Below are 22,048 nucleotides of genomic sequence, written 5' to 3' on the forward strand. Positions count from 1 at the left end.
GTTATATTTTAGTTATTTATGTTTAAAATATTACGTTTTAGTCACTTATGTTATCGTGTTGTAATCTTTTAATCATTAAATTGTTAATTGCTATTAACAGTTTAACGTGGCACTTTAAATCATTATTTTAAATGAAAATTTTAAGTTAAATTATGCAATTGGACCCTATATTTTTTCATTCGAGCGGTTTAATTTTTTCATTTATGTTTTTAACTTTTTTCTCTATTTTCCATTTTCTTCGATTCTCTCTATTTTCATCCCTTTTCCATTTTTAACATAGTTTTATATGTTTTCCATTTGTTAAAACTAATCAATATACTTTTATTTTGGTATTGGATATTTTCGTATGTTTTGTTTGATCTTCCTTTTAATTAGCTTTTAATATGTTTTCACTTAGGGTAACAATTTTGTATTGATCTTCAATGAAAACCTAGAATAAATATTATATTTTTTAATCTTTTTTGTTGATTATAGACAATTGCCAATTGAGGTTTTTGATATTTTACAGTTATTGCTAAAACTATACAAGGGATCCAAAAATGGATTATTGTAATGATTTTATAGAATTGTTTGGACTTGATATTTCAATGAAGATTCTCATCAATCTGGGTAACCCTTCTGATCTCATTAGGGTTAGCTAGGTTTCTAGTTCGTGGAGTCAATTTGGTAAGCAAACCAATGTCTTTGGTAGAATTTAGCTTGGTGTTCTATTACATATCGAAGAAGAATCGGTATTGATTAATTCAATAGGATCGGATTTATTCATCTTGCAATGGTCGAAAATGGTTTCCTGGTTTACACACAAAGTATGTAATAAAAGATATTTGACTTTAACAAATAAAGAAAAAAATAAATTATTCAAAAAAATAAAAATACAGGGACTAATTTTAACAAATAGAAAATATAGAAAACCACATTAAAAAAAAAATAGAGAAGGGAGAGAAATAGAGGGAGAAGAGAATGAAAAATAAAGAAAAAAATGAAAGTTAAAAAGAACATAAAATAAAAAAATTAAATTGCTCAAAACAAAAAGTATAGGGAGCAATTGTATAACTTAACCTAAATTTTTTATTTGAAATGATGATTTAACGTGCCACGTCAGCTTACCATTACATTGTTAACGATAATTAACGGCTCAGTGGCTAAAATGTTACAACACGATAACGTAAGTGATTAAAATATAACATTTCAAACATAAGTGACTAAAATGTAACTTGAGACAAATGAAAGTGATTATTTTGAAGTTTACTCAGTTTCTAATTTCAAGATAATGTCACATCACCTCCCATCAAATCCTTTTTATTTTTATAAATTTTAATTAAATTTTGTATACTTTCTATAATTTTAATTAAAAGGAATTTCCAAAACTCACTAAATATTTATTAATAGTCATGTAATTTTTAATAACATTTAAATAAAAATTTTATTTTGATTTATAATATTATTTAAGGAAGTTTAATATTTCAAATTGAAATTACAAATTTTATTTATAAAATTATTGAACAATTTATATTCTATTATTTATATTTTATAATTTAAAAACTGAATTAAGTTTATAATTTTATATTTTAATTAAATTTTAATAAACTGAAATAAGTTTTATATCATAATTTATAATATAATTTGTAACATAATTTATGTTATAAATTATAATTTGAAATAAAATTAAAAATAATGTTGCAAATTATAAATTACTTCAATAATTTTTAAGTGAAATTTATATTGTAAAATCAAAATATTAGACTTAATTAAATAATATTATAAATTATAAAGAATAAAATTAATTTAAATATTATAAAACAACATTACAATTTACAAATTAATGGAAAACCGGTATCTCTCACATACATTTAAAACTAGACACAAAGCTTGGAAAGGGAAAAAGTAAGTGTCTCAGACCCATTTTCATGTTATTTTTACAATATGTAAATTAATTTTATTATTTTAAAATTTAAATTTTATTTTTAATTTATCTTAAGATTAAATTAAATTTAATTTTTAAATTTACAATATGTTATTGAAGTATTTTATAATTTGTAATATTGATCAGAGTAGAGTTGAATTAAAGCTAGTGATAGTAAATAAATATTGATTAACCGTATCTATTTAAAAGCTCGTAATAAATAGTTGTAATATTTTATGTTTTAGAGATATTAATTAGAGGTGAAAAATGAACGGATTCAGACCGACTTAAATCAACTTATATTTGAATTTGTATTATTTCAAACTCGAATTTATTTGGATTTTAATGTGTATTATTGTAGTTTTTTTCAAACCCACGTGTAGGAATACTTGTAATTAAGGTTAGATTGTTTGAAATTACAACAAAGGAATGAAAGAGATACTTCAACTTTGTTTGGAAAAGCTTTCAAGTAGGGTTTGTTTGACATGTGATATGTGGACATGATGCACAACTGATAGTTATCTTTGTTTGACAGCACATTTTATTGATGATGGTCGGAAGTTTAGTCAAATTTTGAATTTTGGACATTGGCCACCGCCACATACTGCACTTGTTCTACTTATTAAGAGAATGGGGCATCGAAAAAAAATTAGCATTACATATGCAACAACTTTTGTGTGGTAATGTTGATCAACAAGTGCATTGTTATATTCCATTCGTTGTGTGAAGTATGTTGGAGGTTAAAAAGCAAAAAGATTAAGTTTCAACAGTGTGCGGTTGAATCGAATTTGAATTATTAAAAATGGTAACAAGATGAAATTTTACATATTTGATGTTTCGAAAGTTTTTCTATTTTCGTTCATGGTAAAAAAAATTATACAAGCGGGTTCAAGTTTAGAAGGATATTAAGTATTTGTTTTAAGAATTCGATAATGGGCAATGCGCTTTTTAACTTCATAAGCAGAGTTAAAAAATTGTCATATGTCTCATTCTTTTATATATTTATTTGTTAGATATTTTTAAAAAAATATATTACATTCACTTGTCATCACTCTAACTCGGCTTAGTGTACCAAATATTTTCTCTTATTTTCACACTCTAAGTGCATATGACATCATCTTAAATCCATTTGTGGAGTTTTTATTTATTTATGTAATACTTATATTTAAACATTTTACTGAGTTTGTGTCATTCTTAATCGAGTTGGGAAACTACAAAATATTCATTTTAAAATTATAATTAATATTAATATGATGACAATTTTATCTTTTCATACTTTTATATTATATTTAAATAAAAGATTTAAATTATAAATTCAAAAATCGAACACATGTTCAATAATATTAAAATGTAAGTTCATTACCACTTTAGTCTCAATATTCGTTATTGAAAATATTTTTAAAATTTTAATATAAAATATTTTCTTTCACACACGTTAATAGGTGGATGTAAAATTTTAATACATTATAATATTTTTTTACTTCTATGTTGATCATAAATGAAGATAATTAGTTTTCTACTTTCTTTATGAATTTGTATCAGATCAATAACAATACATAATCTTATAAGTAAAAAAAAAATCAAGAGGAAAAATTATTAGTGCACAAAATTTTTTTCGTAAACTACCAAAAAGAAATAATATCGGCATGCCCATACATTAGTTTCATATTTTTTACAATTATAAAGTAACCAAGGAGGTTTACTTTATAGGAATGTAATTATTACTAAATTATAGTGTACAAAATTAGAAAAATATTTCATACATTCTCTATAGTGTTTTTATAGGAATATAGTAAATTATATGTTATTTGTTTGTCCCATCTTTTTTGACTTCACAACATATTAATTTCTCTTTGCATTGTGTTTTACATGTGTTTGGATGTCAAAGTTGAAAACTTGGTTGCCTTAATTATTGTTTCATACACAATGTATAACCCTATTGTGCCTTTATTCCCCCTATAATGGACACGTCTCTCGCTAACCTGGAACAATAGAAGATAGATATTTCATACAAACAAGACAATCTCAAAATACCCAAAATAATTGGGTTGGAAACTCTTTTTATTTTTTATTTTAATAAATAAAGGGACTGTTGAAGGTATATAGCATCCGATATTTGGTGTAAATCATCTTTAAAGATAAATCAAGCATGAACAGATATAACTTCAAACATCGACAACTTGTTAAGCTAACTATTTGCTAGTATATTTCAAAACTTGAGTTGCTAATTTTTTTTGCATAAATCATATATCAATTGTAGCTCTGAAATGTTACTATCAATCACATAATCATTTCCTATTAAATCAACCAACAAAGCATTATCACTTTCGATCACTACTTGTTATATTGGAAGCTTTAACTTACCAAATCAATACTGACCTTATTATATTGAGAGCTTATAAGTTGATGTGGCAATGGCTAATTATTGATTCGAGTAACTCAACCAATTATATTGTATATATTAATTAGAATTAGAATTATGATCCAAACTTTAAAAATCAATACAATCAATTCAATTATTTAAATTTAATTTAATTTGATTTAATAATTAAATTTACTTAAATTAAAATCAAATATAATCCAAATAAAGTTGATTCGAATACTAATTTTGGACAAATTAAAAGGAAAATGAAATGTTCTCTTCCTTCCATTCTGTTGCATTGATTTCTCTCCATCTTCTTCATTCTTTGGTTATACTTTTGCATTGATGGTGCATTGCTTACAACAACCATCACAATGTCAACTGGATTTTCCATCCACAAGGTTAAAAAATATTAAATTTTTTACTCATGTTTTTCTTTTTGACCCATTTTGATCTAATCTTACAATTTGCATTCCTCTTATGTTTGCTTTTTTATCTAACCTTACAAATGACAAAAAAAAAACCAAGAAATTAAAATTGCCCATTTAATTATTTAAGCTTCTATTCCTCATTTTCAATTGGTTTTTTCTTTATTTAAGCTTCTATTCCTCATTTTCAATTGGTTTTTTCTTCTTCTTCTTCTTTTTTTTTTTCCATTCAGATGATGATGGATCGTTATTCGATAGCTGTTTTTATGATGATTTCATTTCTTGTTGGAGTCTTGAATGCAAGTGAGGGTGATTCTGATTTACATTACAGGTTTTTCTCTTCTTTCTATTGTTCTCCATTGCCTTTTTTTTTTTTATAAAGGGTAGGGGGCAAGAATCGTCTGGGATCGGTTTCGTGAAAACTTGAACACAAAATTTTTTGTTTCCTTAATTTGTGAATGTTCTACCTTTAGTTTATGCATCATTTAAGTATTTGTACATAGTAGGAAAAAACAGTTATTTTCCAAACTTTCATGGGAATTTGCTATATAAGCGTATGACAACGCCCAAGGATCTTGTGAAATTATTAATACATTATTTGAGGTTTGAACTTGCTAGTGGTTTCATATTGGGATTTGAACATTTTTTAGTTTAAGTTAATCAATGATATTTATTTAAACATTGGATAAAAAAAATCTAAGCCTCAATGTGAGAATAATTTCTAAGTTCAAGTCTCATATGAGAGCAATTGCCTAGGTCAGGTCTCAATGTGGGAATAATTACCTAGTCTAAGGATTAATTTGGACAAAAAAAAGTTCAAACCCTAATGTAAGAACAATTGCCAAGTTCAGGCCTTTAATAATGCATTAATACTTTCTTTTTTTACAGCTCACACATTAATAGTGGGAGCTACACACCACTAGCAAGTAATTCTTGTGATTCGATCTCACGAAGTGAATATGAATGAATAACCTTGACCTCTTGTGACATTGATAAGTATATAAAGTTTGAGATTAAGAAATATATTTTCCATGTGGAAATCTCCCAATAGGTATGCATATTACTTAGTTGTCAGTTTGCAATTGTCATTTATTTGAATTGAAACAATTGTTATACCATTCATTTGGTTAAACTATTTAAGGCAGGTCTTGCCGGATCGTGATTGCAATACCAATGCATAATGTTCTTGATGCAAGTCCAAGAAATAATGGCCCCTATATGGCTAGTGTTGCATATGAGTTAAGGGATTCTGATTAAGGTTGATTCAAATATACAAATATCTGATAGCACGGACCATGGCCAGATCAATGATTAAGGTTGATCAATATAAGAAAACTCATTTTTTATTGCAAGTGTTAGTGGAATCAACACTTTCTTTTTTTCTACCTAAAGTCACCCAAAAGAATATATATCATTAGGAAACAATGTTTTGAAGAAATGTACATATATCATTTTGGTTTATGGGAGTTCTGTAACAGCATTATGCTTTGAAATAGAGCAAGGGTGTTTAGATTGAATGATTCATATACCTCTCTGTATGGATTGATTAGATGGAATGTTTTGAATTTTAGGTCTTGTCTGGCAGAATGTGAGGAAACCGGATGTGTTGGAGATCAATGCTTTCGACACTGCAACTTTCCTTCTAATGGGGTTCTCGTTGATGGTCCATGGTATATGAAAGAACCACTTTACTTGAAGTGGAAACAATGGGAATGCGAAAGTGATTGTCGTTACGCTTGCATGATCGACAGAGAGAAAGAAAGAGAAGAACGTGGTGAAGAACCTATCAAGTATCATGGTAAATGGCCCTTCAAGCGAGTTCTCGGAATTCAGGTTTGACCTCGATAAAGATTATTTGGAACATAATCACAGTGTTCCGCATTATTTCTCTTGACTCAGAGTCTAGACTCTTTTTTTCTCTCAGGAACCAGCTTCTGTTGCTTTCTCCGCACTCAACCTTGCAATGCATCTTCATGGTTGGCTATCCTTTGTCAACCTTCTTTACTACAACTTGCCTTTAAACCAAGATAAGAAGGCGTACTACGAATTTGCAAGTTTGTGCCACGTATACGCCATCTTGGCGATGAATTCATGGTTTTGGAGCATTGTTTTCCATACTCGGTAAGCATTTTCTCCATTCACATCTCTTCGTATGTTTCGGGGATCATCATCTTCACTACCAGGCGGTCCAGGCCTAGTTTGAGGCGTGCACTAACATGAACAGTCAGAGCAACATAGTTTGTACTTACACGTACCAATCACGATGACCTTTTATATGTTTAGGTGCAAGAATATGTTAACTGATGCACCTAATGCCATGTTGCTCCTTGTCGATGCTTAACTTAACCTACTCACCATGCTTATAAGCTCTAAAATCTCTCTTTCTATGAAAGTGACTGCATGTATGCATGTATGATGGCCTCGTTTCAATATCTGAAATGTCTATTAATTCGAATTACAGCGAAGTGGATTTAACAGAATCTTTAGACTATTCATCTGCTGTGGCACTACTTGGTTACTCTCTTATTCTATCTATACTTAGAAGCTTTAATGTGAGAGATGAGGCTGCTAGGGTCATGGTTGCTGCTCCATTTCTCGCCTTTTTCACTACACATATTTTGTACCTCAACTTCTATAACCTCGACTACGGTAACATCTCTGATCTCGGGTTAATTCTGCTTTAACATTTTATGATATGAGAAGCTTGCATTGTCACAGAACATCATGCTTTACACATGCATAACATGATATGAAACTTTCATACAGGGTGGAACATGAAAGTTTGTGCAATAATGGGGGTTGCTCAATTTCTGGTATGGGCAATTTGGGCCGGCGTGACTCGCCATCCATCACGGTGGAAGCTGTGGACGGTGGTCTTCGGAAGTGGCCTTGCAATGCTTTTGGAGATCTATGATTTCCCTCCTCATTATGGAGTGTTTGATGCTCATTCTTTATGGCATGGCACAACTGTTCCACTCACCTTCCTATGGTGGAGTTTCATTAGAGACGATGCCGAGATTCGAACTTTAGACTTCATTAAGAAGATTAAGTGACATATTTATCTTATTAATTGGTTTTAAGTTTTTTAACTTTGTTTTTATGTTTTCCCTATTTGGATGATTTTAGAGCATAAATTTTGATGGAATTATGCTACAATTATATTTTTTTAAAAAGAAAATTATGTTTGTTTTGGGTATTAAGAGTTAAACAGTTTTCATTAAACTAAAAGAGAGTTGTCCATGAGCCGGGTCGGATCGAATCCAAAAAAAATTCAAGCACAAGCTCATTTTTAGTTGATATTTTATATATTTTTATAATTAAATTTTAATTTAAGAAAATTTGTTTAATTTGAATTCAAGCTAAGCAGGTCCAAAGTACAAATTAAAAATCCTTATCCAAACTCGACTCAAGTCGGATCGGGCGAACTATCCTACCTTTGGACAAGTCTAACTAGAAGCTAAGTATAGATGCAAGTAAAAAGACCAAAAGATATCAAATATGATTTTGCTTTAGCTCGAGTTTACGTTAGGTTGAGTAATAAAGTGTGTGATATTCTTTAAATATGGTTTTAGGGTTTAAGTCTTGGATGAAAAATATAGCATTTGAAAAGCTTTGCACTTCGTTTAAGTATTCAACCCAACTCGACGTCATTCTGATCGGAGGCGAAAGCAAGGGACAAGCAAAGGCTTTAGCCCCTTAAAATAGAAGATTATACTTTTGATCGTTGAAAATCTATTAAAAAGTTTAAGTTAATAAATAAAAATATTATAGTTTGGCTTTTCAAAAATGATAGTGTAATAGACCAATTTTCTTCAGCCCAGACAAAAATAGACAAAAAGCAGATAAACTAAAAAATAAACAAGTCCATTAAGAGTTCATTTTACAAGCCCAAGTCAAGCCCCAAATACATCACCTAACCCAAAATCCTAAAGCCCAATACTACACCAACCCAAGCCCAAAACCCTAAAAACTAACCGAATCCCTAGTTTCACCTTTGAAAGCTTCGGTGCCACTCCTTCGCCACGTTAGCAGATGCGCAACCCGAGGTCTCTCCCCTTCCTTTCACCGAAATGGCAAGGCGTGGCTCCTTAGCATTGTTGACCTTACCACGAGCACCTGCAAAAGAAAAAAACAAAAAAGGACAGAGAGTAGAAACAATAAAAATAAAAATACAAAAATGAATATTCTGTAATATATTTAGCTATAAAAGCCATAACAGCCACATGTATTTTTTTACAAAAGCAATTGAATAGATTTAAAAAAATCGAATACAAAAAACTAAATGTTAAAAGAAAAACAAAGGTGATTCTTTTTGTTTTTTTTATTAGAAAAGCATAATAAATAAAAAAATAAAGTTTTTTTTTTACCTGTGTCATTTCACTTCCTGCCGTCGTCAAAGGTCTTCTCCGACCCCGAAAGCCTCAAAACCCACAAGGGTTCCACCTGGGCTTCGACGAGGGGTGTGCATTCAGAAAAAGAGAAAAGGCTAAAAGTTTTTTGGATTTTTTTTCGAGTTTAGAAGGCATCGCCTTCAGATCTGGGTATTGGGGGATCAAAAAGGCTGGAAAAGCTTATTTTTTGTAACTCCAGCCATCGGAGGCGATGGTCGCCGTCGTTGATGACCGTTGGCCACGGCGGAGCAACAACGGCCTTGTGGCCGAACTCAGATATGGCTTCAGAGAAAAAAGAAAGAAAAGAATTTAAAAAAAAAAAACAATTTGGAAATGATTTTTTTAATATTTTTTTACTTAAATAGGGGTCACCTAAACAACGTTTTTTCGTCGTGGCCCTAAACGCTCCAAAATGATGTCGTTTTGGGGCCGACTCGATGACCCGACCCAGATTCCCTTGGGATCTGCATGTTAGGGGAAGGTCTAATTGCTTCTTTGACCCTTCCGCTTTTTTTCTATTTTTCAATTTCATCCTATAGTTCATTATTTCATTTCTATTTTTGCCCTTTCATTTTACTCTTGTGCAATTTAGTCCCTCCGACCCACTAATAATCCCTTTGGGAATGATGTGTAAATTGGATTGGGAAAATTACCCTCCGAGCCCTTTACTTTTCTATTTTATTTTAATTTAATCTTTTATGTTCTATTTTCTTATAATTTAGGCTTTAAATTTTGTTATAATCTCAATTTAGCCCTTCTTTTTATCTTTTAATTTTCAACATTGCTAATTTATTTTATTTATATTTTTACTCCTTTTTTATACCTTTTTTTTATGCTTTCACTTTTAATTTTTATTTTGGTATTAATCATATCATAATTATTATTGTCATCATCATCGATTAATGTCATAATTATTGATTTTATTTTACTCACATAGTTATTTTATTTTTATTTTGCCATCACCATATTATACATCATATTTAAATATATTTGATCACCTCCACACTATATTCAAAGAAATTAATTGTACATCGCATTAAATGTTATATTTGTTTCTACCCGATGCATAGGAAATAATTAGAACTAAAACGATGTTCTTTAATTAGGGGATTCGAGAAATAAGTACCAATTTTGGGTATTATGAGGGTGTTAATCCTTTCTCATACGTAACTAACTTCTAAGCCCATTTTTGGTAAATTTTGTATATCGAAAATCATCGTTTTAGTAAAATTAACCTTTTATTTAAAATGATTAAATTTGAGGTGACTCAATCACGCATAATAAAAGAATTAGTGGTGACTCCATCTTCTTTTAAAAAATAAAAAGTCGAGCTCAAAAAGGTTTCAACAGATAGAATTTCGATTCAATTCTTCTAAAAACTATAAACATATATACCAATATAATGGTGAAATTGTATTTTAACTCTCATAAAAAATATATAGCTCGATCTCGATCCACTGGAAAAAGGTTTTGGCTTCGCCATTGTTTTTAGGGTAAACTATACAAATAGTCACCCAACTATGCCCGCATTCTTGTTTTGATCACCCAACTTTAAAAATTTTTAATTTAGGCACTAACGTTTGAATTCGTTCCTATTTTGGTCATCTATTGTTAAATTGATAACGAAAAGTCTTTTTCTAATTGGTATAATAACATATTTAGTTCTTAATACTTACATATTCTATCAAACTGGTCCTAATTCTAAATAATTCAAAAAAATAACCCTTTACATTTACAAATTCTATCAATTTAATCCTCAAAATTACTACCCAAAACTTTCAAATTTTAAAACAGGGGCATTCTATATTTATAACTTTGTAAAATCTAAAAAAAGAAAAAACCTTCATTTCTATAGATTAAGATAACTTTACTTCTTGAAACTTCAAGTCCAAAATTAGTTATTAAAAAAGAAATCCTAAATTCTTGAACTTTAACCCTTATTTAACTGATAATGTATTAGAAACCAGAGCTAAATTTAATGAAAATAGATTCCAAAATTCTAATGACGTTGACAAAAAATGAAATCTCCTGGATGAACATTCGTCATCCCAGGTCAGCAACATTACTCCTCCCAACACTAATCATAATGTTGGTTTCTGAGAATTATGTATTGAAAACCCACGTTTTGTACCTAGGTTTTAATTTTTTAGATATTAATTATGTATCGTATATATAGAATTAATCTTTATTTTTTTTTCTTCATTCGAATTGATTTATTGTAATTACAACAAAAACAGCATTCAAAAGTTTAAATTTATAGCGTCTCATAATATAATATTTTTTACAATTAAAAATTGACGTTTGACATCAAATCTAATGTTTATCACCGAGCTTTAAACATGTCTCCACGATTTATACCTACTATCGCCAAGGTTGAGGACATTTCATTTTCTTTCTTTTCTGTCATCGAAAATATAACACTACCTACCTTCTCAATTTTTCTCATCTGCAAATGTTGATTGTAGTGACATGGTCTCCGCGACTTGTTTGCACACCAGTTGAACATCACTTTAGAACCAATTTCTACAAACAGTGAGTCATTTATCTTCTATTTCAAATATATAAATACTTTCAATGCTAAAAGCACTGCTCCTACCTCTACTGAATCAACATCATTTGTTGCAATAGGACTTGAAAATAGAGCTCATTACCCTTTTTATGTATATAAATATATAAAATAAATGAAAATTATTTTTTATATTTGTGAAATATCGAGTGGAACGGGAGGGAAAACAGATATAGATTTAGAATGTTTCTATTTTAAAAGTTGAAAGTTTTGATTAAAAAGTTTTAAGATTAAATTGATATAATTTGTAAATATAAAGGGTTAAATTTTATTAATTTATTTAAAATTAAAATCAATCTAATATCTCCAATTTTTATTTTAAGTTAATAGAATGAATAATTAATAATTAAGAGTTAATATAATTTTGCTCGAGATTCAAATTCAAATTCTTTTATACACGTGATTAGTTTAAACTTATAAAACCTTAAGTTTAAAAAAATTAAACTAAAGAGTATCGAATATCAAAAGGAAATTAAAGTCATCATAATTTTTTTAATAAATAAATGCATCAATCTTTCACTATTTTCCTTTTTATTTGATTTTCTTTGTTATTTTCTATCCAAAGAAAATATTATTATTATTATTATAATTCGGTTTTAATTTTCTCTACAAAACCAGATTTCACTTCAATCCCTAGCTCTGTTTTAATCTATCTGTCTGTCCAATAATTATTAATAAATAAATATAAAATAATTGCCCTTTTGTTAGCTCTTCTTTAGGGTTCCTCCCTCCATCTCTCGTCTTCGATAATTTTGACTTGAAGAAAAGGCCATTTCTTTGCAAAGGGTTTTTGCTTTTTAAACCACTTTTTTTCTATTTTAAAATTCCTTCCCCCTTTGAATTCCTTTATTTAAAAAATAAATAAATTATTTTACTCTATTTTTTTGGCCTGAAAGAAACAATTTGGTTGAAGATTCAGTTAATAATGAGAGATTTTTGTTTTGGGTTTTCTCTTTTTTTTTTGTTGTAATTTTGAATTGTAGATAAAAATGGACGCTTCTGAGAATCTTAAGCAAATTGGCGATACTTCTACAGGTCTGATATTTTATTCCTTTTTCTTCTAATTTACTCAATTTATGCTCTCATTTTGTATGTAAAAATAGTTTTGGGTTAGCTTGATAGTTTGGTTTAAGCTCAAATTTCAACTAAGTTAAATTTGAAATGTTTAAAGTTAAGAACTTGATTGGTTTTTTTTAACAAAATAATGAAATTAGATCTGGGATTATTGGGTTTCCAATGTTTATGTTAGGTATTATATTGTGAATAATACATTTTGATTCTAGTTTTAGGTTGGTGCTTTGTTTCATAGTGGCATTGGCATTTTTTACATTATTGGAATTATAAAGTTTGAATTTTGAGTACTGCAGCTTAATGATTTAAATGTGCTTTTGCTTTGGTTATATTAATTGACTTTGACTTCGAATAATCGCATATGAGAAAAATGATTATAGTACATATGGAGACATTTTCCTCCCTTCTCTGCCAATTCCAAGGATCAAACTTGTGTGTCTAACTGTTTTGGCATCCCCTTGGCCTTGGGCATACAGTAAAAAGTTGCTTTTGTGACGGTGCATGGTGGATTAGAATAGATAGTTGACTGCTTGCTGTTTGATCTTAAGGGAAAGGGTAAAACAAAGACTCCTTGTTCTTTCTTGTATTATTATCATTATTATTTTTTCATAATTTTGTGTGGACTTATGTTCTGGTGAAAAGTTTGGATTAATAGAGGTTCTTTTCAGGGACACTTGTTGGCACTGTTTTTAGTGATATGACATGTACCTTATGTTGTGATATTTTTTTCCTCTTCTGTTTAGGAGTATATTTTAGTAAAATTAGCTTTACTATGATGCAGGAGGTGCAGTATTTGATGCATCACAATATGCGTTTTTCGGAAATGATGTTCTTGAGGAAGTTGAATTGGGGGGACTAGATGAGGAGGAGGATTTACCTGCAGTTGGACTTGATGAAGAGGAGTTTTTATTTGATGGAGAAGAGGTTAATATTCTTTTTCTTTTCGGTTCTGTTTTTCCTTTCTCCATTGTTCTTGCAAATTTATACAATGTAGGACAAAAGCAGTGGTTACTTGCTTGAGAAGTAAATCTCTCCCTTCTAAAAATGATGCTAATAAGTAGCCTTCTGGAGTTATGGTGGATGCTTTTCTTTCCCCTGTGCCCTTGAACAGATAGAGGCCTCCACATTTGATTAGTGTTTGGCATTCTATTTTTGTTTGTGGAGTAAAACTTTGCAGTAGCTCATATTATACATTGTTCTAAACGTCTCTGCAAGACTTTACAAACCTTGAGGCAATGTTATTTATAAGTTGAAAGCATAATCATCTTGGTTGGGCTGTTTTCTGAAACTAATTTACTTCTCTTTGTGACTTCTTCACAATGAGAAATTAGCTCTTGTGTACTTCTCTCTGAGAAAGTTATATTGTATAAGCTACCGTGATGTAGTGGCTTGGTTATCCTGCATCTGTATTGGAGATTGTGTTACTTGTACTTAGGTGCTTCTTGAAGTAACATTTGTTGTTCCTCATATGCTATCACTTCCCAGAGAAAATATGTTGAGAAGGTATTAGGAAGCTTTTCTTAAGGATTTCTCATGTGCTTTATTTGTCTGTTCCTTTTATTGAGGGAAAGACCTGGAATTATATGAATTCCCTTGCACCTTCAACCTGAAACTTTTCTCACAACACCTCTTTCCCCAGAAGGATAAGGATATTTGAATTTACAACTTCTAGTTATATATGAAGCCTCCTTGATGGAATAAGTTTGTGGGATGTTTTATACCCATCATGCAGAAGTTTTAGACAAAAACTCAACCCCTGTTGCAAGATATAGAAGACTGTCCCTTTCTTCTTGAGTTGTTCTTCCTTGTATCCGTGGAATGGTAAACTTAGATTGGTTTCTAATGCAGTTAAAATTTCATGTTCTAATCAATAGTTCATCACTTTAGGTGATACTTTTGGCACATGTAACTAACTAATTTTCAAGATCATTCATCTCATATTTGATTTTAGTAGAATATTTCATATGCTTGATGCTTGGTCTAATTTCTCTTTATATTTGCAGGGTGAAGTTTTGAGACCCTTATCAGAAATTGATGATCTTTCCAGTACATTTTCAAAGGTAAGTCCACTACGTAATTTACTATATTTTAGAAATAGGAAGGGTTAGCTTCTAATTTCATTTGTTAACTAATAATGTATTGTCTTCTCATACTTTTATGGGGCTAAATCAGTTTAATCCTCTCAACTATGCTAGAAATGGATCTGTTGAGAGTTCAATCATGCAATAGTTGGTGCAGATACCTCTGGAACCAAATTTACTGTTAGCTTTAGGCCTTATTTCCATGCTGACTGAATTTAAGGATGAAATCTCGGTATCTAACTGAAGCCTCACCTTACTTTTAAGCTTGTTCAGATTCTTAAGATTGACAAAAAAATGTTTCACCAACTCCTTTCCAAACTCTTCCAACAGTGTTGTAACGAGATTGGTCCTCCAAACTTCTATTATAACTAAGTAAGAGCATTGGCATTAGCATTAAGCTGCTTTTATAATGAACCTTAACTTTGCTTTATAATTTGGGTTAATTTTCTTATAGTTCTTCAAAAAGATAATCTCCTTTTAATTTATTTCTCCTTGTTTGCTAGTGTCTAGATAAAATCTTTTGTACTATTAAAAAGCCATAAAGGGATAAAGTTCCTATTTTTTTCCTTGATGTTTCTGGAAATCACAGTTCACCTCTGGCAAGTATGGAGATGCATGATTCTTGGTGGTTAATTCTGGTCTAGCATTGATGATTAAGAGTTTGCTTATGTTACCCTGTGATTTTGTTGCAGTTGAACACAGCCATCAATGGACCAAGAGGCTTAGGGATTGTTGGTGACAGGGGATCTAGAGAAGGTGAATTTGTTTATCTCATTACTTAATTTATGTTTTTGAGGTCCAATCATTTTTGGTTTTGTTTCTTATAGCTCTTTATATGTTATACTTGGTATCAATGCTGATAAAATAAGATATCCGGGGATGAAGTTGAACAAATATCAAGAAAATAGATCAGGATAACTGTTTTCGGAGTGTTTTAGGTTGTTGGTTTCATATCTAGATAAAATAAATGGAAAAATGTGGGTTGGTTATATCCAGATTATGATCAATTTATTTGGTGTAAGGTCATTGCTTGTAACATTTGATAAGACTCCTATACAGTTTGTATTATGCATATAGATCCTTAGGTGCAGTGGATATGCTTTCTGTAATATAGTTGAGTAGAAGATAAGATGATAGATAGTTTTACTAAAATTCTGGGATGGATTCCCTTTGGTGGTTAAGAGGTTGCCTATTGAGTGGGTTGGGTTATTACAAAGTAGAATTTTAGTTAAATTGGCTTTATCCCCCCAACTTGTTTCTTGTGCTAAATAAATCATGAATTTTTGCATATATTGAAGTATCTTAAGCATCTAAAGTCTGAACATCATTGAATATCCAAACGTTGGAACTGAACAACCTTTATGTGTTATGCTAACTTTTTATTATATCAAGAAGCTTAAAATTTAAATGTTTTAACAAATGCTAAAGAATTTGGTCCCTTCTTTTGCTTAATTTGTTCCACCATGACACATTATTATCATAATCAATAATCATCATCTGACACTTTGCAAGGTTTCCTTCAATACCTTTTAACAATCATCATGCTGACCATGGTTTTCTCCTTCAAGGTTCATCTGTTGCTGAATGGTCACATGGGGAGGAATTACCTTATTGGCTTGGTCAGCAGGCTCTTGAAACTGAAAATGTTCCCAGAGACAAGCACTGGTCATCACAACTGTCACCCAATTTGGACTCAAAGCATCTCTACAGGACATCCTCATACCCTGAGCAGCAGCAAAAGCAAGATTTTTCTAGTGAACCAATTCTAGTTCCAAATTCTTCTTATAACAAGCCATACCCTCCGCCTGGTGGCAGATCCCATCAAGCTTCACCAAACCTAAATTCTGGTCACTTGAATAATCCATGTATGGTTGGTGGATCACAAATGGCACCTTCACCAAATCTCTCTGGCTTCTCTAGTTCTCAGTTTCAAATGCCACATTTACATCAGGGGTTAAATTATGGCAGGAATATGCCTGACTTTGCTCCTGGTCTTTCTGGCAATAGTTTTCCATCAAATCAATGGGAGAGCCGGCCAAAATTGCATGGTGGAGATAATTCCAGTGTTTTGACCAATATGTTGCAACAACAGTTACCTCATCAAAATGGTTTGATTACATCACAATTAAGGCCGCAGCTGCAGGCGCACCAGCAGAGGCTGCAGCACCCTGTTCAGCCATCATTTAGCCATTTATCAGGGGTTCAATCACAACTGGTTAATCCTCATCTTTCTCCATCACCACCTCTAATGAACAAATTTGAATCTATACTTGGTATTGGTGATCTGAGAGATCAAAGACCGAAATCGGCTCAAAAAGGTAGGCATTCTCAGCCTGGCTTTGATAGCAGTGGAATGAGGAGTGATATTGGATGGCCTAAATTTAGATCCAAATACATGTCAACTGATGAGATTGAGGGCATTCTTAGAATGCAGCTCGCTGCAACTCACAGTAATGATCCTTATGTGGATGATTATTACCACCAAGCTTGTCTTGCAAGAAAATCTACTGGGGCAACATTGAGACATCATTTTTGCCCAACTCATCTCAGGGATCTTCCTTCCCGAGCACGTGCAAATGCTGAGCCACACGCTTTTCTCCAAGTTGATGCTCTTGGGAGGGTACCTTTCTCTTCAGTTCGCAGGCCTCGCCCTCTTCTTGAAGTTGACCCTCCAAATTCTTCCTTTGTCACCAACAATGATCAGAAAGCTTCTGATATGCCCCTTGAACTGGAACCAATGCTTGCTGCTAGAGTTACAATAGAGGATGGTCTATGCCTTCTTCTTGATGTAGATGATATTGATCGGTTATTGAAGTTTAATCAGTTGCAGGATGGTGGAGCCCAGCTGAAACGAAGACGACAGGTTTTGTTGGAAGAGCTGGCTGCATCACTTCAATTGGATGACCCACTTGCTAAGAATGGCCACACAGATGAGCTTGCTCAAAAGGATGATCTTGTGTTTTTACGGATAGTTGCCCTCCCCAAAGGCCGGAAGTTGCTTGCAAGGTACCTTCAGCTTCTTTTTCCAGGTGATGAGCTTATGCGAATTGTCTGCATGGCCATTTTCCGTCATTTAAGATTCTTGTTTGGAGGCCTTCTGACTGATCCAGGAGCGGAAACTACTGATAACCTTTCGAAGGTTATTTCCTCATGTGTTCATGGCATGGATCTTCGTGCACTTAGCGTCTGTCTTGCAGCTGTGGTTTGTTCTTCAGAGCAGCCCCCTCTTCGCCCTCTTGGAAATCCCAGTGGAGATTGGGCATCTCTTATTCTGAAGTCTGTTCTTGATAGGGCAACAAAACTCATGATTGATTTTAGAGCTGCTGGCAATTACAATATGGCCAATCAATCTCTTTGGAAGGCCTCATTCGACGAATTCTTTAACCTTCTTACCAAGTATTGCATAAACAAATATGATACTGTTATGCAGTCCTTGTGTATGCAGGTCAAACCAAATATGGCCATCAATGAATCAGATGTTACAAAAGCAATTAAAAGAGAAATGCCAGTTGATCTTTTACATGCATGTTTACCCCACATTAACGACCAGCAGAAAAAGCTGATATTGGATCTCTCTCAGCGGTCTTTGGTTGTAGGACAGTCATGATGGCAGAAGTTTTGAATTCACACATTGAAGCATTATACGAGCAAATGATGCCATGTGCTGGAAGGAATGCGATTAGCGATACCATTGCCTCATGCAGCTACGGTGGAGCTCTCCAAGGATATTTAGAGTAAAGGTTGATATGATAGCCCCTTCCAGATTTTAGTCTTACTAGTTGGTGTTCTTCTATCTTTAATAACATGCTGCTTTTTTAGCAAAACATACAAGTTGGCCAATGTGTATTGTGATACAACCCTTGTGAGATATTTTTGATATTCTTGGGTCCTTTCCATACATTGGAGCTTATTTTGATGCTCTGTTGTCTAGAGATGTAGTTAGTATGTACATGGTTCAGTACGGAAGATTGCCCGCATTCCGAGTATTATTTTCCAAGGAGGTGGGATGGATCATGTGTTGTTTTCTGTTGGAAGAGTCCCCATGCCGGAAGGTATGACGGTGTTGGCTTTGAAACTAAAATGGTGATTTTAGCTTTAATATTGGTAGCATTGTTGCTTTTGGTTTGAATCTTGTTTGTGATTTTTTAATTTCATGGAAGAATGGCTGTTGGATTCTTCTTTGGCCCTTTTTATTCTACTATATATGTATGCATGTATATATTATTATAATGTCATTTGAAGTTCTTGGCTAGGATGAGCTACCCCTATATTTTGTTTGGAAACTCAGGCTCTATGTTCTTAATGATATGGAAAAGTATGGGAAGGTAGGCTTTTTTTCATGGCTTTTCTAGCTCCACCTTTGATGATTGTACATAATTGTTTTGTTGGATAAGATATGTTTTTGCTAATATATCATGTTATATAGTAACATCTGAATATAAGTGTCATTTTTCATTTTATAAATTAAAGGCTTATCGGTTAAAAATAAAAAAAATAATAACTCTCCCCCCACCACCGCTCTCCCTTCCCTCTTTCTCTCCCCACCGTCGCCTCTCCCGGTTGGCCATCTTCTTGGCATTTTCTATATTATTTGGCTTTCTTAAGTTGCAAATTACTCGTAGAATACCTTGTAACTATTATACATTTTCCTTTTCAGCTGTTTGAAACGGGTTTAGAGCTTTCACTTTCTCACCTGAAAGCTCTTACTAAATTTGCTATCGGCATGGGATTAACTCGGGTGATTTTGGTCACTCCAATAGGGGAGAGCAGTTTGAGAGAGGGACGGGGTGAGGGAGGGATTTTTTTTTATTTTTTTTTTAAATTTAGTATTAATATAAAATTTAAATTCATTATTATATTTTTGAATATTTATGGATTTTTATAAATTTTAAATTTTATATTATTGTTTTTTCAACAATATTATTTTTATATATTTTTAAAATTTTATTATATATATTAAGATATTTATGTATTTGTATATATTTTTTATTTTTTAGAATTAGGATTAAATTGAGAATATTTGTAAATTTTGAGGGTTAATTTTAAAATTTATGACTAAATTAATATAATATGTAAAAGTTAAGGGTTAAATTTGTTATTATATCGACATTTAAACTGTTACATCAACTTGTCATTTGTGATTTTAATAGGAGTGACCAAAATGATTAAATTATATAATGTGAATGTTTAAATTGTAAATTTTTTTATTTTAAAAGCCTAAAATGAATTATTCTATAATGGGGTGTGTAGTTTAACCTTGAATTAATTACTTTGTTGAAAATTTTAAAGTCAATTCTTTTTGCCAAACTGTAATTTACCTAACCTTATTTACTCAACAAAATTCAATGCATGTAAGATCATATTGGTGTTGAGTTGTGATATTGGATTTTGATTATATCAAAAGACGAGTTGGGTTAGATCTTTAAATTTTGATTATATCAGAAGTCGAGTTGAGTTAGATCCTTAAATAGAAGGTTAAGTTATTTCAGTGTCTTTTTCATCCATACCTTTTTCAAGAGAGATCAAAGTCTTTAACCATGTGCGTTGGTTTTATAAATGTTCACTTTTTGAGCATTTTTTATTTATTTTATAGTTTATATTCAAGGTTCGTAACTGATACTTTTAACAATATTTAAAGTTCGAATTTACATCTTTTAAAAATATAAAATATCCTATTATTACAGTTTTTATAAACGTATATGGTTCATCCTTTTAGGTATTTATTTTGAGATATGAACCCACAAAAATCAAAGGGGATGAGATTGTTTACCAAATAAATAGAATGTGATCAACTTTAAGCAAAGTCATTTTTGGGCTGCTAAATGTACAATTAATTAGACATATCTTGCCGAAAGGTAAAATAATCCTTCTTAGATAACTTTTTTGAGATTTAATAATAAAAGTTTGATAGATTTTTAATAAAAAAAGTATTTAATTGTATGACTTATATATATTCTATTTGATATTTAATAAAAAAATAGTGGAAAAAATAAATGTTAGCGTATTATATTTGATATTTAAGTTTGACATTAACAGTGAATTTAATATTTGAGTTTGATTTTAGTATTCATTTTGGTACTCGAATTTTTTTAGTTTGATACTTGTGATTTTTTTGTCTCAATTCGGTACCTGAGTTTGATTTTAATGTTCAGTTTGGTACTTAAGTTTTTTTCTTTGGCTTGATTAAGTACTTATGTTTTTTACTAGAGCACACGTGTCAAATATTCATTGGGCCACGTGATGTCGTTTGGTTTGAATATTAAATTGAACATTAAAGCCAAAGTCATGTACCGAAATGGGACAAAACAAACTCAGATACCAAGTTGAATATAAAAGCCAAATTCAGGTACCAAATGGTACATTAAACCAAAAACAAATACTTTTTTGGTTAAAATGTCATAAGTCCTTGTACTCTTCGAAAATTTAGAATATAAGTAATTGTACTTTTATTTCCAAAAATTTAGTCTCTCTACTTTTTGAATTTTAAAATTCAAGTCCGACTGTTAACACTATTTTTTTTTTGTTAAATTCAGTTCATAACATCAATTTTTTTAATGACACGGCTACCAAGCGAGTATTTTTTTAATTTCAAAATTGACATGCCAACAAATTGAACAAAATAATTAGTAATGTTAACAATTGGAATTAAATTTTGTAATATAAAAAATAAAAAGACTAAATTCTTAAAAATAAAAATACATAAACTAAATTCTAAATTTTTAAAAATTAAACAGACTTATGATATATTTTTAACATAATTTTGAATGTGTTTATGCATTTTATCTTTCCCGTGGTAAGAACAAACCATATTATTGTGGAGCCACCAAGGGAATTTCTGGTTGAGGTGGATTTAGGTGAAGGCTTTGACCTCTAGAAAATTGATGTGCACAGTGCACTAAATTCTGCCGACCAGAAGGATTATGATCATGTTATGTGGCTTTGTGTTTTGTTTTTGTTTCTTGCTTTGTTATGTTTGCTTGACTTTTGAGGCATCTGTGGGATCCTTTCATCTTCTTTCCTTAGCTTATCATCAATTTGAATGAATGATTCATTGATTGCCATATATATATATATATATATATAACAATGGACCCTCCTACTTCCAGTCAAATATAGGAACATCAGCTATTGAATCTCCCTGAACTAAAAGTTTAGTGCAATTCAAAAGAGCCTTGGTCTTTCTTTAATTTTTAAGGTAAATTATAATTCAAGTTATTGAATTATTAATATTATTCAAAAGTTTTCG

At 31.1% G+C, this 22,048-nt stretch overlaps 2 protein-coding genes and 1 long non-coding RNA gene across 3 annotated transcripts; 2 read left to right on the forward strand and 1 right to left on the reverse strand.

Moving 5' to 3' along the window:
- Positions 1-4,531: 4,531 nt before the first annotated feature.
- Positions 4,532-7,874, forward strand: LOC108475860 (uncharacterized). The gene is made up of 6 exons (XM_017777829.2): positions 4,532-4,666; positions 4,927-5,024; positions 6,265-6,526; positions 6,618-6,814; positions 7,155-7,342; positions 7,460-7,874. The coding sequence occupies exons 1-6, from the start codon at positions 4,640-4,642 to the stop codon at positions 7,744-7,746; spliced, it is 1,059 nt and encodes a 352-aa protein (XP_017633318.2). The 5' UTR covers positions 4,532-4,639; the 3' UTR covers positions 7,747-7,874.
- Positions 7,875-8,464: 590 nt separating this feature from the next.
- LOC128296268 (uncharacterized) lies at positions 8,465-9,413 on the reverse strand. The gene is made up of 2 exons (XR_008286817.1): positions 9,061-9,413; positions 8,465-8,809 (listed from the first exon to the last, which is right to left on the reverse strand). It is a non-coding gene; the product is annotated as an uncharacterized LOC128296268 (long non-coding RNA).
- Positions 9,414-12,124: 2,711 nt separating this feature from the next.
- LOC108476217 (protein PAT1 homolog) lies at positions 12,125-19,085 on the forward strand. Its single transcript, XM_053018114.1, has 6 exons — positions 12,125-12,436; positions 12,634-12,685; positions 13,503-13,645; positions 14,725-14,781; positions 15,495-15,558; positions 16,371-19,085. Exons 2-6 carry the CDS (start codon positions 12,640-12,642, stop codon positions 18,407-18,409), a joined length of 2,349 nt encoding a protein of 782 aa, XP_052874074.1. The 5' UTR covers positions 12,125-12,436; positions 12,634-12,639; the 3' UTR covers positions 18,410-19,085.
- Positions 19,086-22,048: the final 2,963 nt, after the last annotated feature.

The sequence above is a fragment of the Gossypium arboreum genome, chromosome 8 (genome assembly GCF_025698485.1).
Source record: "Gossypium arboreum isolate Shixiya-1 chromosome 8, ASM2569848v2, whole genome shotgun sequence".
Taxonomy (NCBI): domain Eukaryota; kingdom Viridiplantae; phylum Streptophyta; class Magnoliopsida; order Malvales; family Malvaceae; genus Gossypium; species Gossypium arboreum.

What these genes read in the sequence shown, in the direction of transcription:
- LOC108476217 (XM_053018114.1), top strand. Translation starts at nt 12,640, where the DNA reads ATGGACGCTTCTGAGAATCTTAAGCAAATTGGCGATACTTCTACAG. An exon ending in AATTGGCGATACTTCTACAG is followed by an intron (nt 12,686 to 13,502) that starts GTCTGATATTTT and finishes ACTATGATGCAG; the next exon opens with GAGGTGCAGTATTTGATGCA. An exon ending in TTTCCAGTACATTTTCAAAG is followed by an intron (nt 14,782 to 15,494) that starts GTAAGTCCACTA and finishes ATTTTGTTGCAG; the next exon opens with TTGAACACAGCCATCAATGG.
- LOC108475860 (XM_017777829.2), top strand. Translation starts at nt 4,640, where the DNA reads ATGTCAACTGGATTTTCCATCCACAAG. An exon ending in CTGGATTTTCCATCCACAAG is followed by an intron (nt 4,667 to 4,926) that starts GTTAAAAAATAT and finishes TTTTCCATTCAG; the next exon opens with ATGATGATGGATCGTTATTC. An exon ending in GATTCTGATTTACATTACAG is followed by an intron (nt 5,025 to 6,264) that starts GTTTTTCTCTTC and finishes TTTGAATTTTAG; the next exon opens with GTCTTGTCTGGCAGAATGTG.